This window comes from Cynocephalus volans, chromosome 8 (assembly GCF_027409185.1).
Source record: "Cynocephalus volans isolate mCynVol1 chromosome 8, mCynVol1.pri, whole genome shotgun sequence".
Classification (NCBI taxonomy): Eukaryota; Metazoa; Chordata; class Mammalia; order Dermoptera; family Cynocephalidae; genus Cynocephalus; species Cynocephalus volans.
Window position 1 is genome coordinate 97361391 of NC_084467.1, and position 13869 is coordinate 97375259.

General features: G+C 40.1%; 1 protein-coding gene across 1 annotated transcript; it reads right to left on the bottom strand.

Moving 5' to 3' along the window:
• Positions 1-4952: 4952 nt before the first annotated feature.
• Positions 4953-8859, bottom strand: LAMTOR5 (late endosomal/lysosomal adaptor, MAPK and MTOR activator 5). The gene is made up of 4 exons (XM_063105962.1): positions 8733-8859; positions 7794-7855; positions 5766-5883; positions 4953-5109 (listed from the first exon to the last, which is right to left on the bottom strand). Exons 1-4 carry the CDS (start codon positions 8765-8767, stop codon positions 5049-5051), a joined length of 276 nt encoding a protein of 91 aa, XP_062962032.1. The 5' UTR covers positions 8768-8859; the 3' UTR covers positions 4953-5048.
• Between the last annotated feature and the right edge of the window lie 5010 nt (positions 8860-13869).

Consider the following 13869-nt stretch of genomic DNA (forward strand, 5'->3'; position numbering starts at 1 on the left):
CTGAAGTTCCTCAGGGAGATTCTCAAGACATGCTTACTTTATAGGAGAAAGGTGGGAAATTTCCTGGGCCACAAATGGCATTCTTCAGTAAGTTCAGCGTATTTGTGTGGCCTTTTGTGTGTTGACTAAAGATTCTGGTTACTAATTTGGAGTTCCAGGCTCCATTTTATCTGCTTTTTAGATACTGATTATCTTAACTTTGAACACCTCCCACGAAAGATGTATACTTGTAGTAGCTGTAATAATTTTTTTTTTCCTTATTGTGTTTTGGAAATGGTTAAGGCCGAGTCTCCTAGAAAATTACTGGGATAATTCAGCTTTCTTTCCCCATTTCCTTCCTCTGCTCCACCCTCCACGTTAAAAAAGTGAAGTTGAGAGGAAATTGCCTTTTATCTCCCTTACACCAACATTCCAGATTTTAAATTAGTGTGTATTTTAGGCAAAAGTGTTTTTCTTGTTTTATCTGGAAAATCTGCACATATTTATGCATGTTCCTTTTTAAAAAACAAGGGCTCTCAGGCTCTTAAAACCAAACTCTATAATACTTTTTGATTAAAGTGCTTGCAGAAGGACAGTTTCATGGTTTGGGAGAATGCTCTCCACGTGTAACAATGGAAAGATTATGCAATTATGTGGTGCTGGTGGTAGGGATCAAATAAACATTCAGCAGAAGGCAAAAACCCAAAGAGAGAAGATGAATGCTTTTTAGAGAGCTGTTTGTAATTACTAACACACTCCAGAAAGCATTTTTTAATAAATAGGATGATTTTTTTTTAAGGTGGCATGCTTGTTGCTCTTTTGAAGTGGGGCTGTCTATGACTCATCACACAATAAGATAAGCCTAGGATTTATATTGATGCTGAGGGCTGGGGTCAGATTTGAAATGTGGCAGAACAGTGAGTCATTCATAGTGGCTAAGAGGGCTATAAAGTCCTCAGTGATGAACCCCTTCAAACATGTCTTTCATACATGTACCTTTACAAGAATCTTCGAGGTATGAGGATATTTCAGAAAGATCGTGGAAAAATAGAATTAAAAAATAATTCACACTTTCTATGAACTTTTAAAAGTACCCTCATATAGGGGGACATGGCAGACCTGGTTAGAATCTCAACTTTGCCGTTTTTTAAGCCTGGAGACTGGGCAAGTTACCCTCTCTGAGTTCATTTCTAAAACTGCAAAATATGGCTAATTTTATTTCGTAAGGTTGTGAAGATTAACAATATATATGTAAAGTGACTGCACATTAATAAACCTACTGTTGGTACTTGATTCATTAAAAATGATTCTTGTTAATCAGTTGGGGCCTAATAGTAACAGCAAAGAGTTCCTAAGCCATCTTTGGGATATTAGTTAACATTTTGGCATCTTTACCCAAGTGGCTTAATAAAGCTTATAGGGTCTTTAGCTAAACATAAATAGTTCCCTCAACCTCTGACCTTCTAATGCTTGGCCCTGAAGATATTTAGCAAGAATGCAGCATGATTTCATAAGTCACCACTGTTACCCTCATTTCACTGCCAAATACAGCCCATGAATAATTTTTAACACTTGGGGACTTAGCGTTTAATATAGCACTAACATCTGGAATTAAGAGATTTTATTTTTAGCTGAATCTTTCCATCTTCGTTGAATCCTTGTGCAGAGAAGAGTTAACACAGCTGGCCTGAGACTCCTGTTCCTTGAAAGGACTGCTTACAAGGTTGGTCTTTGGTGGGGATCTGGGAACTTAAATTTCAGGAGGGTTCCCACCATTCCCTTAATGATGAGTGGATCATTGTGCCTAAACTGCAAAAATATGGTTTATGCTGAACACTTGCTTTCCTTCTGAGAATCTGGAATTTTGATATGTACCAGGCAAGAGGGTGCTTATGTGACCAGCCCCTGTATCCACTGAGTCTATAATGAGCTTCCCTGGTTGGCAACATTTCACATGTGTTGTCACAACTTATTGCTAGAGGAATTACGTGTATCCTATTTGAGTCCACTGAAAGAGGATTCTTGAAAGCTTGTACCTGGTTTCTTCTGGACTTTGCCCCATCAGCCTTTTCCCTCTGGTGATTCTGCTTTTTATCCTTTCGCTGTAAATAAACTACGTGAGTACAACTGAATGCTCAATCCTATGAGTTGTAGTGAATCATTAAACCTAAGGTGTTGTATTAGCTGGGGTTCTCCTGAGCAAGAACTATTTTTGGGGGGTTGGGGAATATAGAGATTGATGATTGATTTGCTATAAGGAATTGGCTCACATGATTGTGGAGACCAAGAAAACCAAGATCTGCAGTCAGCAAGCTGGAGATTTCAGGAGATTCAATGGTGTAGTTCCAGTCTGAATCCAAAGGCCTGAAAATGAGGAGAGCTGATGGATGGTGTAAGTTCCAGTCCACGTCAGAGGGCCTGAGAGCCTGGAGAGTGAGATGCTATAAGTTCCAGTCTGAGTCTGAGTCTGAGTCCAAAGGTAGAAGACTGATGTCCCAGCTCAAAGACAGGCAGAGAGAAAGAATTCTTTCTTAGGCTTTTATTCTATTTAGGACTTCAATAGATTGCATGAGGGCCACCCACATTAGGAAGGACAGTTTTACTCAGTTTACTGACTCAAATGTAAATATCAAGGAACACACTCATAGGCTAATAGTTTAAACAAAAATCTAAGCACCTCATGGCCCAGTTAAACGGACATAGAATTAACCATCGCAGGATGGTTTTAGGAAACCCCCATAAATCATACCTCAGTCAGCCTTAGTTCTGTACAGCTGTCTCCATCCCTAGCTCTTTACAGCACATCTTGTTTCATCAAGAACTTGGATACACTATCCTATCTCAAAAGGTTGTTGTGAAGAATATTAAGAGTGTTAATTTATTCATTGTATTCAATAAACAGTTGCCTGTGTGCCAGACACTGCTAGACAGGGGATTTGTGATAGGCAGAGGGTGGCACCATATGTGGCACAACGGGTAGGCAGGGGCTGGATCATGCAGGGGTTGGAAGACAGTGTTAAGAGCCACAAGTTTTGTTCTAAATACAGTGAGAGGCTCCTGAAGGTGGATTTAGCCTGTGCCTAGAACAGTGAGCACTCAATACGTTTGTTATTGAGCATTAGCACCAGGATGCCTTGTCAGAAATTTCAACAGACGTAGTCAAACCCAGTCATCTTTTCTCTGTAATCCTTCCCTCTATTTGAGTTGACTCCTTCCTTGTAAGCACCGTTCTTCCTGTCTCCTAAAAAATTCAATCTTTAATTCTTCATTCTTTGTTCCCTTTCTGCCTGTTTATTTTGTCTCGTTTTTGGTCGTGAGCTAATTATCTTGTTGCACCTATTTCTTCTCTAAAATGGGGATAATACCTAAGATTGAGGATTAAATGAGCTAAATGCATGTAAATTGCTTAGCATGTAGAGAAAACTCACTAAAGATGGGCTCGTTACTTTGGGGTAGTAGGAGTTGGAGATAGACAAGCAAGAGGAAGTTTTTCTCCTTCAAAAAAATGAATTCAGGGCCGACCCCGTGGCGCACTCCGGAGAGTGTGGCGCTGGTCGCGCAGCGACGCTCCCCCGCGGGTTCGGATCCTATATAGGGATGGCCGGTGTGCTCACTGGCTGAGCGCGGTCACCAAAAAAAAAAAAAAAAAAAAAAAAAAAAATTCAGTTTACAGATTAATCTTAAAGCTTTCTTTTCTCTCACCTGCTCCAAAACCTGCTTTGTTAACACGGTAATAGGATTCTTAAAAACCAGATATTCAAGTTCCTTGAGTTAGCTGTCCCACCTTCCAGCTTTTTCACCTACAGACCAAACTATAGCTTTTGCTGTTACATAAATACTCCTCTTGACTTATCTCATCTTTGCCGTTGCCATTTCCTCTGTCTGGAAACCCCTTATTCCTCTTATTGCAAGTATTCTATCTTTTGAAGCCTAGTTCATACCACAAAACACTTGGATTATTTATTCAAGTATTCAGTGCCTACTATGTGCTAGGAACTGTGCTTGAGATACATCTGTAGTTAAGACTCTTGCCCTCAAAAGGTATATGCTAGTGGAAAAGACATTATAAAACAAACATATACTGTATGTCAGATATTGGTAAGTATGGTGAAGACAACATACATACATATACAAGCTCAAGGGCTGGAGCCATGTCTTACTCAAAATGTTTATTCTCACATAGCACATATGAGGTGCTCATACTTTGCAGATGAATAATATTTTTGGATAAATAACATTCTGGAGATTTTTTTTTTATACTGTCAGATGTTAAATTGCTAGACGGCAACAGGAACTGCATTCAGTTTCAAGAAATTGAAGTCTTTTGTGCCTGTTTGTACACAGTTCTGTTGTTGAGAACTATAAAGGTTGAAAAGATAACGTTGACTTATATTTTCAAGTGGTAAAAGGTTATTTTCTGGCCAAACATGCCTATTTCTTTGATGGTCTGGGTGTTAAGAGTACAGGCTCTGGGTTGGAGTCCTGAATTAAATGGTGACTCTGCTAATCCCTTAGCCTTCGTTACACAAATGTAAAATAGGGCAAATAAAAGTAACTATGTATAGGGTTGTTCATGAAAATAAATAAGTATATATTTAAGTGCTTAATAACATCGGCTATTATGCTGTTGTTCTGAGGTAGGAGTATATATGATTTAAATATCCATGGACACTTCTGTGAGAATATAGGTATTTCAAGAAGCTTCTGAAATAGAAGTTAGTAGTTAGGAACAAAGACCTTTTTGGAAAAAATTACAATTTACTAATTGAAAAAAATGAACATTTGATAAGAGTTTAAAGACTCCAGAAAAGATCCAAGCTTTCCTCCAAACAGATTTATCGAACATAACAAAATTCTATATATGAAGTGATCTGCTGCTTCAAAAGATGATCCTTACTGACTTATCTTGATAGGTCAGTCCACAGACTGTTAAAAAGCAGCTGACCCTAAAATAGAACAGTACCCAATGCACATTAAATGAATGGCCTAACTTTAATAGTTCTATAAGTTAATTAACACAGGTAGAATTGAGTCCTTATGACAGGCTGCTGGAAAACTGATATGAGATGTCAAGAGGCCATTTTGTGTACTGCCACTGTGATGCCATCATGTTTCTGGATCATAATGTTCCTGAAAGGCAAAGAGGAAAATATTCAGTAAAATATTGCAAGTGGGACTTCAGTGCAGGATTAAAATGTTTGGTTTAGGATACAAAAATATTTTTCCATGTATAAAAGCACTATATGAACACAACAAAACATTTGGGAACTATAGGAAAGTATAAAATATAAACATGAAATGAATCCTTAATTCTTCTACTCATAGACAACCACTATTAATAATTTCCTGGTTTTATCTGCATGTACACTATATACATGTTTTTTCTCTTTTTACAAAACTGATTTTACTGTGCATAGTTTTGTATTCTGAGTTTTTCCCTTTATATTATTCTGAGGACCGTCCCTTGGAATAGCTTTAGTATTTTTATTACTTTAGAACTAGTTTTTATTCTTTGATTAGTCTTCCTTTGTGCTATTTATTACTTCCTTTTTTTAAATGAACTTAGTAGTTCATGACAATTCTTACTCTTCATCTAAATGTATTGTGGCCTGAAAATCAGCACATTAGCTTTAGTGAACAGTCTATCTGCTCCTGTGGTCCAAAGGGTAAAAAACCTCCACAGTATTTTGAATAGGGAATCACTGACAAACCCAGGGCAGACTCCAGTCAAGTTTCCCAGGGATTTTCCCAAACAAAAAGGAAGGGATCTGCTGACATCTACTCACCCATTATCTGATTCTAGACATACCACCGGAATATCAGTGGGGTCAGAGGTTAGCTTAGCTGCTTGCTGGGCTAGAACAGATATCACCCCAGCATGCTCATCTGATAGGGTCCCACGGCCTGGAAAATAGGATATCATGTTAACTGATTGTCCACAACTTAGTATAGAGCTATAGTAGGATCTCTCACTGAATTAGTCACAAAAAGAACGTTCAGTTCATGGTCTCTTAGGTTAGGTACTGATATGAAAATGATTTTTCCTTAATACTCACTTGGTTACTTCAGTGAGAAAGCCAGACAACAGTTCTTAATAAAGCCATAAGTGACACTCAGTTTTCAAAATCATTCCCATCACCATCTCTAATTACCTTCCTAAGCATAAAAGGAAGCTGTAATTCAAGTCAACCTGAAAGTTAAATTCACTTTGGAGTCAATAAGGGCAAGAGACTTGTTGAAACATTCATTCCTCATGGGAAATCTGATTTCCTTTTACTGAACTCAACCTCAAAGGATATAAAAGTCTTTACTCAGGAATTCAGATCACCTTGACAGCACATGTGAATATTCTGTAAGCAATTGTTTCTGCTAGAATAAGCTGGCTGGCTGTTTTCTAAGGTCAACGGAACTGTCTTTCTACTAGCGTTAATTTTGTATATAATAACTAAAGCTGGATCCCAGGTACAAAAAGTAGTTGCTAAGTTTAGTTTACAATATATTTTTGTATTCAAAGGCAGCAACACAAGCTTAACTATTCCTGAAACTAAGGGAATGGATATGCCACTATGGCATGAACCTATGGATTTATTATTGTTATATAAAACATTAACTGGCCAGAGACAGTGCACTCTTTCGGGCCTTGAAGGTTTCTTAAAGGAGCTCATTTAGTTTTAGATTTCCACACCCGAATTTCAGCCTTTCCATCAGTGAGGTTGGCAAGTGCTTCAAAAAACTTACCTTTTTCCAAAAAAAAAAAAAAAACTTACCTTTTTCCTCCCAAATGACTTATTTGTGTGTAAAACATAGTTGAGTTACACAGATTACCTCTTTCAGTTATCCATTCACCAAAAATTCAGCACTTTAAAACTCCTGCATTAGGAGTAAGAAGTCTTGGGTACTAGTTTTGACATTCATTAACTGCTTTATTTATTTACTTTTCTGGATTTATTTCCTCATCTGTAATTGCTACTATTTATTGAGCATTGTGTCTAGGTTCCGTGCTGATTGTTTTACACATATTATATAATCTTATAGTATTGTGATGAAGAAGCTTTGGAGCCAGATACGAACTCTAACTCAACCACTTACTAGCTGTATGACCTTGGGCAAGTAGTTAAACTCTGTGCCTCGACTTCTTTACTGCACAGGTCTGTTATGAGGAATAAATGAGTTAGTATATATAGAGCACTCAGAATGATGCCTGGCACATAATAAGAGCTCAATAAATGTGATTCTATAATTACTACCATTATTAAACAACAACCCAGCAAGAAACAGGCTCTGAAAGGTTATTTTTGGTCCAAGTTCATACTACTAGTAAATGGAAGACCACATGGTTGAACCCAGCTGTGTCCAACTCTGAAATTCCCCCTTTCACTGTCTACTCACTTATTGCTAAATGTAATTGGATTAAAAAACAGCACCAAACATCTTGCAGGGTATTGTGAAAATTAGAGATAATGAATATAAAGCCTAGTGGTCCCAGCATATGGCATACATTCAATAAATGTTAACAACTGTCATTATCTAAAGTCCTTCCTAAACCCAATTTAAAATGATTCAAATATTATTTTAGTAGAAACAACTGTTTAGTGCTAGAACTGCAAGGAACATTTCTACCTTCATAAATATCAACTGAAAAGTTTCAATTTTCTAATCTTGTTATTTAGAGATAATCTCTACTCTCACAAAAGTATCCAGAAAGTGGCAAGCAAGGTAACAGGAAATAAAAGCCAGAGAACAGTATCACACCAGGGTCCAAATCAACATCAGATGCCATGCAAACTACCAAAGGGTTGGTATGAGATACTTACAGCCCAGATTAAGTCCTTGTGAATCTGTGCACAGGACCCCAACAATGGATGGATTCTTCATTCTAATTCCAGGAACACAGAAGAGATGGAGCAGATGATGTGAGAAAATGGATTTAAAGAACTTTAACACATACAGGCTTTCTATGTACCAGGCATTAAGAGCTTTAAATCAGTGTTTCTCCATTTTGTCTTCATTATCACCTACCCCAGAGAAAAATTATAATTAAGTAATTAGACCAATTTCTCTCTTAAGAGAGAAACTTGTTAAGTACTGCCGAACTTTGGAGGGCCGCAAACATTGCAATATCTAGAATTTTTTCATTTTTGTTAAAAATGCACGCTTTAGTATACTAACTCATTTAGAACTGTTGAGAAAACTAAATAACACAAGTGGCCTCCCGGAGGGGAAGTGGGAAGCTGAGGGACACTGGTGGGAGGAAGGTGTCTCTCTATATGCCTTCCTATACTTTTCCAATTTTGAATTTTACACAGATACTACTCATTCGAAAAATTTAAGGGATTATTTTTATCTCTTTAAGCAGTAAGTAACTGATAGGAAGGAGATACAGGTGTGTTTGTTCACACTGCAGGGCTCGACTCGGCACATCCTTCTCAAAAGTTAACCCATTTTCTAAAACTCCCGAAGAACCACCCTAACCTTATAGATTATTTCAACAGCATGACAGACATCTTTAGCCTCCTGCTTGGGCCGGGAGACGCGCTGTGTGACGGAGTATGCGGGGCCCGGCGGGATTTTAATTCCGGGTCACCCGCCCCGCCCAGAGGCCCCGGGGCTGGGTTCCCCCGCTCATCCCGTGTCCCGGGTTTCGCGCCGCGTTCCTGAGACACCCCGGCCGGCACTCGCAGTCCTCGCCTTTGTCCTGCTCAAGTTCCCCCACAGCGACCTCGGGACAGGCCGAAAAGGACCGCTCTACTCACGTGTCTTCCAAGTGCTGTTCCAAGGTCGCCTCCATTCTGCCCACCAGGTAACCCGGCCCAGGTTCCCGCAGCTCGTCGCGTTCTTCCCCCACCACAGGCCTGGGTCACATGATGCAAGCGGGGCGAGGACCGGGACGGCGCCGCCAAAGGGACATAATTCATTGCGGCGCAATATCCGCGTTCTTTATCAAAAGATATCTCTGCGCTTCCGCCCCACAAATCCCGTCCAGGAGTTGAACTGCCCGCGAAGCGACGGGCGAACTGACCCGCACCGGCTCCCCTGCGGACACAAGCGGCGCGGATTATTCCCTATCCGGGAGAAGGGTCCTCAGTGCCTCGCTCCCTAGCCTGGCCTTTTTATTCCTTCTGTTTGCATTTCCTCTCCTGGCACTTTGTCTCAGCGATTTTTAACCTTTGGATTCCAGTTCAACCGACTCCGAACCTTAGGGGCCAGATCTTAAGTTTTACAATAACCTGGCTGGTCGGCGGGGTCTGATCTAGGCGGAGGGCAGGTACGAAGAGAGAGACAGGACCGCTAGGAAAGGGTCCACAGGTGTGTGGGGGCAAGACATACACACAGGCGACTAAATTTTAGGACGAGATGGAACAAGGTTGCAACTCCTAACTGGGTGTTGGCAAGGTGTTGGAATTTTAACGAAGACATTGGTACTTCCTATGGCAATGACTCAGGAAAGTTTTGGGGAAGAAAGTGGCCCTAACTGGTAACGAATACTAGGTAGGACTCCTTAAAAATAACGTTAATATTTTAATTATAAAAGCAATGGTAAAAATAAGGAAAGCAAACCACCGTAGTCCCTCTGTGCAGAGATGACTGTTAATCCCTTGGAGAATATTCTTTCAGATAGCTGTCTTTGCAAATGTACACATTTAATTTTTTTTTCTTAAGCAAAATTGACATACATACTGGACATACAATTCTATAGGTGGCTTTTTTTTTCCCACAGAATTTAGCATAAATGTCTTTCCATGTCACTAAATTTCATTTACATCCTTTGTAATAGTGAAATATTCCATGTTATAGATATACCTTAATTCATTTAACTAACCCCTTATTAATGTAAAGTTAGGTTGCTTATAGTGTTTGGGGTAGGGGGCACTATTACATTGCTGGGTGAATATTCATATAGTTAAATATTTGTGCAGTTTAAAATTTTCCTTATGATAAGTTACTATAAATGGAATTACTGTGTCAAAGGATACAGTCATTGTTAAGACTTTTGATATACACTTTAAAATTTACCTCCGGAAAGATGATGCCAATTTACACTCAGATTGGTGGCATTTTGATGAAAATGGGAGTATATCGACAGGCTCTCCTTCCCCCATAAGCCTCTACCCATTCCTGTGCATCACTCCCAGTACCAAGTTTCCTCCAGCCTTCTCACCTATAGCTTTTACTTAGTCTACTTTCAGATCTGGGGCCCAGCTCCGAGGCTCTCTGGACTTGAATTCACTCTCTCTTCATTCCCTAGCTGTCTTAGTGAAGCTTGCAGCAGCCTTAAAATTCCAGTTCGAATGTTGTAATTCAGGGATTTTGGACTCCTGCTCTAGAAAAATTATTTATTATGTGAGGGGTAACACAATATGGGCCATATAAATTTTAGAAAAAGCAGTTTAAAATTGCCCTTAAAAGATAGTATTAGAAAACATAAGCACTGAAGCACAGTTTGTGCCAATTGTCTGGGAGCCAGCCTGCTTCCTGCCCGAGTCGTGCCCTAGGAAACTCGGCGCAGCAGTACCGCCCCCTTGTGGTCCCATGCGCTGTACAACTTTGCTGGGCTAGGGCTTTTCAGCTATGGTTTTCAGTCCTCCACAGCACCGTCCAAACAAATATGTGAGCCACATCTGTAATTTTAAGTGATCTGGTGCCCACAATAAAAACTAAAACAGGTGAAATTAATTTTAATAAAATTTTATTTATACAAACATATAACCAAAATATCATTTCAACATGTAATTGATAATAAATGCTAATGAGATATTTTACATTTTTTTCTCCCATACTAAGTTGTCAGAATTCAGTATATATTTTAACACTTACAGCACATTTCAATTCAGTGCTCAATAGCCACTCGTGGCTAGTGGCACGGTCTTGGCCAATGTAGCTCCAGGGTATCTCAGATTATTTCAAAGCCAGATGATGAAAGTATTCTTAGAAAAGATGGTGTTTAGTTGTTAGACTATAAGGAAGGCTTCTGAATGGAAAACAAGAGTAGGAAGAAGATGATAACAGGCCCACACATCCGTGCCACATAGAAGGTGAGAGGGCAGGCTATTCCATACCAGCCCTTTTTCTCTGCTCTGCTGCCCTGTGCAGGCAGGCAGAGGAAGGGGCAGGCGCTGGGGGCTGGGATAATGGTTGGAAGAGGTGTCTGACCCCTAACTGTTTTTTACTTTCTTTAGTTTGGGGGATGTTTGATGATTCTTTATTATTAGTTTTGAGGGCTGGTAACCATTTCTGGGGTGACAGGAAAAGTTCCAGGACACAGAGCACTTGCCTCATTGTATTGTAATTTTTTACATGCTTACTTTTGAAAGACAGGGAGAGCATCTTTTCCATGTGTGCATCCTGAGCACCACAGCACATAGGAATACATCAAATATTCATTGAAGAGTCTTGATAGAGTCTTTTGGGAAAAGGACTCTATGTAATGTAAAGAACCTTTAGATCCTGCACTTTAACCACCCTTATCCTCTTTTTCCCTCTTTCATAAATAAGCTCTTGGAAAATGAAAATCCAGGAGAGTCCAACAAAGAATGCCCATGCCCACATGTCCCAACTGGGAAGTGGGAGATGAAAAGCAGGGAGGGGAACCTAGACCTTACACATCATCTAACTGCTGTTGGCCCAAGAGACCCTAACCCCTCTTCCTTGACCCATCAGAAGCAGAAACCTCCTGAGGGGCATCCATTTAAGAAGTGCAGTTCAGGGACTGGCTGGTTAGCTTAGTTGGTTAGAGCATGGTACTGATAACACCAAGGTCCAGGGTTCGATCCTTGTACTGGCCAGCCCCCCCCCCCCAAAAGAAGGGCAGCTCTGGTATAGGGTCTAGCTTTCTCTGGGTGCAGAGGGCTGTCTGCACTAGTTGGAGGGTCACTCTTCAAATGCTTAGGGTCACAGTGGAATGATCCCTCACATGCCACCAGGGGGCACCAAGGCCACAGAAAACATTGCTCAGATGGAAGTTCTGGGATGAGGGAAGGGATCCACAAGTCTACTGAGCTGGTAGAGCATGGTGAGGATAGGATATGCTAGATCAGTGGCCTTGGAGTCAGACAGATGTAGATTTGAATCTTGGCTTGGCCACTGACTACCCATGTGACCACACAGCCTCAGGGGGCTCATCTGTGATGTGAGGGTACCGTTATCTGCCTCATCAGGTTGAGGGGAGGATTACATGAGATACTTTATGTAAGAGGGGTGGTGTATTGTGGGAGTCAGTAAATAAGCTTTGAAAAATCTGAGTAAGAAGACCTGTTTGTTTCCTCAAGTTACGTATGATGTAGGTGAGTACACATGAAAAAATAACAGTTCAATGACTGTGAGAACAAATGATTGTTGTAGAGCTCAAGTGGTCTAGTGTTCATGGGAGAGGGAGATTGCAGGGCTAGATTTACATGGCTTCTCTATAAGGCTTGCTAAGTGAGATAATTCTATCATATTATTTTTATTAGACTTTTCTGTAGCATAAAAATTATAAAGTGAGAAAAAATCACCTGAAATTCTAGCCCTGCCAACACCTTGATTTTGAACTTCTGTCCTCCAGAACTGTGAGACAATGAATTTCTGTTGTTTAAGCCACCCAGTTTGTGATACTTTGTTATGGCAGCCCTAGGAAATCAATACATTCATATTTATGGATATAAATAAAGTCTACAAGTTAAGGATATCACAGACATTTGACAGCCCTTCATTAGTAAAAGGACTGGTTGGGAGGTTCACCCTTCCAGAAGCAAAAGGATAGGGCACATAATCTTTGCACTTGCTCCCAACATTAATATTTAGCTAAGATATTTTTCTTTCATTGGATGTTGGCTGACAATGGTGGCAGGACCATTTGACTGTGACCTTCTTGAATCTGTTTTGTATCTCTGAGCCTGGACTATAGAAAGTGCTTAATAAACGTGTGTAGAGAGAATTAGTGGGAAAATAGGCTCCTGGCCACTCTAATCCAACCCTCTCCAAACAGTGGGTTGGGCAAGGGAGTAGGAGGGTATGGGTTGTCAGTGGATGGAAGCTGAAGTTGGGCACTCTCTCCTAAAGTTTAGAGCTGAGCCCAAATTCTGGAAGATACGGTCAAGATAGATTTTAGATGACTCAGGGTAGGCTAAAAAAGTTCCAGTACAAGAAGCTATTTTTTTTGCTGCTTTATTAATTTTGCTACTGAGGATAAATGAGATGCAGACTCTCATATCCAAGTCTTCATTAGATGCCCAATTAGTGCAGCCATGACAAATGGGAATGAAGCCCTTTTGAATAAAAAAAAGATCAACCCAGTATAAAAACTTGTAGACGGAGAAAAGAAAATTTAGAGGAGCTGGTAAAATTCCCTAACCTTAATTAGACTGTCCACATCACATATCATGTCAGCCTTAATGCCAAGATTTGTTGGCCTTGGAATTGGGTAAATGAAATAAGTGCTTGCAAATGAATGGAAAAGAAATTACCTGTGTTAAAATGTATTTGGGATGCAGGCCTCTGCACGCTGAATCTTTTAGCTGAATGAGGCTTACAGCTTCTTTTGCTCCACATCGCTCTCCACCTGACAAACATGCATCCCCTAAGTCCCAGGTGGATTTCTCTTGGCCCCAAGAGACCTTGTTTATGGGGTAACAATGTACCATTGTCAACTATCTCTGTTAATGTCCTGGAAAAACCTTTCTTGGACAGTGAAATTCTTCTTTGTGTCTTTTTTTCACCATCTGTAAGTTTATTAAGGTGTTACTGGTTCTTACCTCAAAGAAGAGAATGTTGTGGAGACAAGATGACCTGTTTGGTTCTGCCAACTCCACATTGGAGAGCAGAGCACAAAGCTTTCTTCTTGACTGCTACAGTCTACCTTGGAAATCATGTTTAGCTTCTGGAACTTATCTATTATCACAACACTTAATTGTC

Bases quoted from the DNA above. Each gene is read 5' to 3' on its own strand.
- LAMTOR5 (XM_063105962.1), bottom strand. From the start codon at position 8,767: ATGGAGGCGACCTTGGAACAGCACTTGGAAGACAC. The intron at 5,884-7,793 runs GTAAGTATCTCA...CCTATTTTCCAG, and splicing joins ACAAGGACTTAATCTGGGCT to GCCGTGGGACCCTATCAGAT. The intron at 5,110-5,765 runs GTGAGTAGATGT...TTTGCCTTTCAG, and splicing joins TGTCTAGAATCAGATAATGG to GAACATTATGATCCAGAAAC.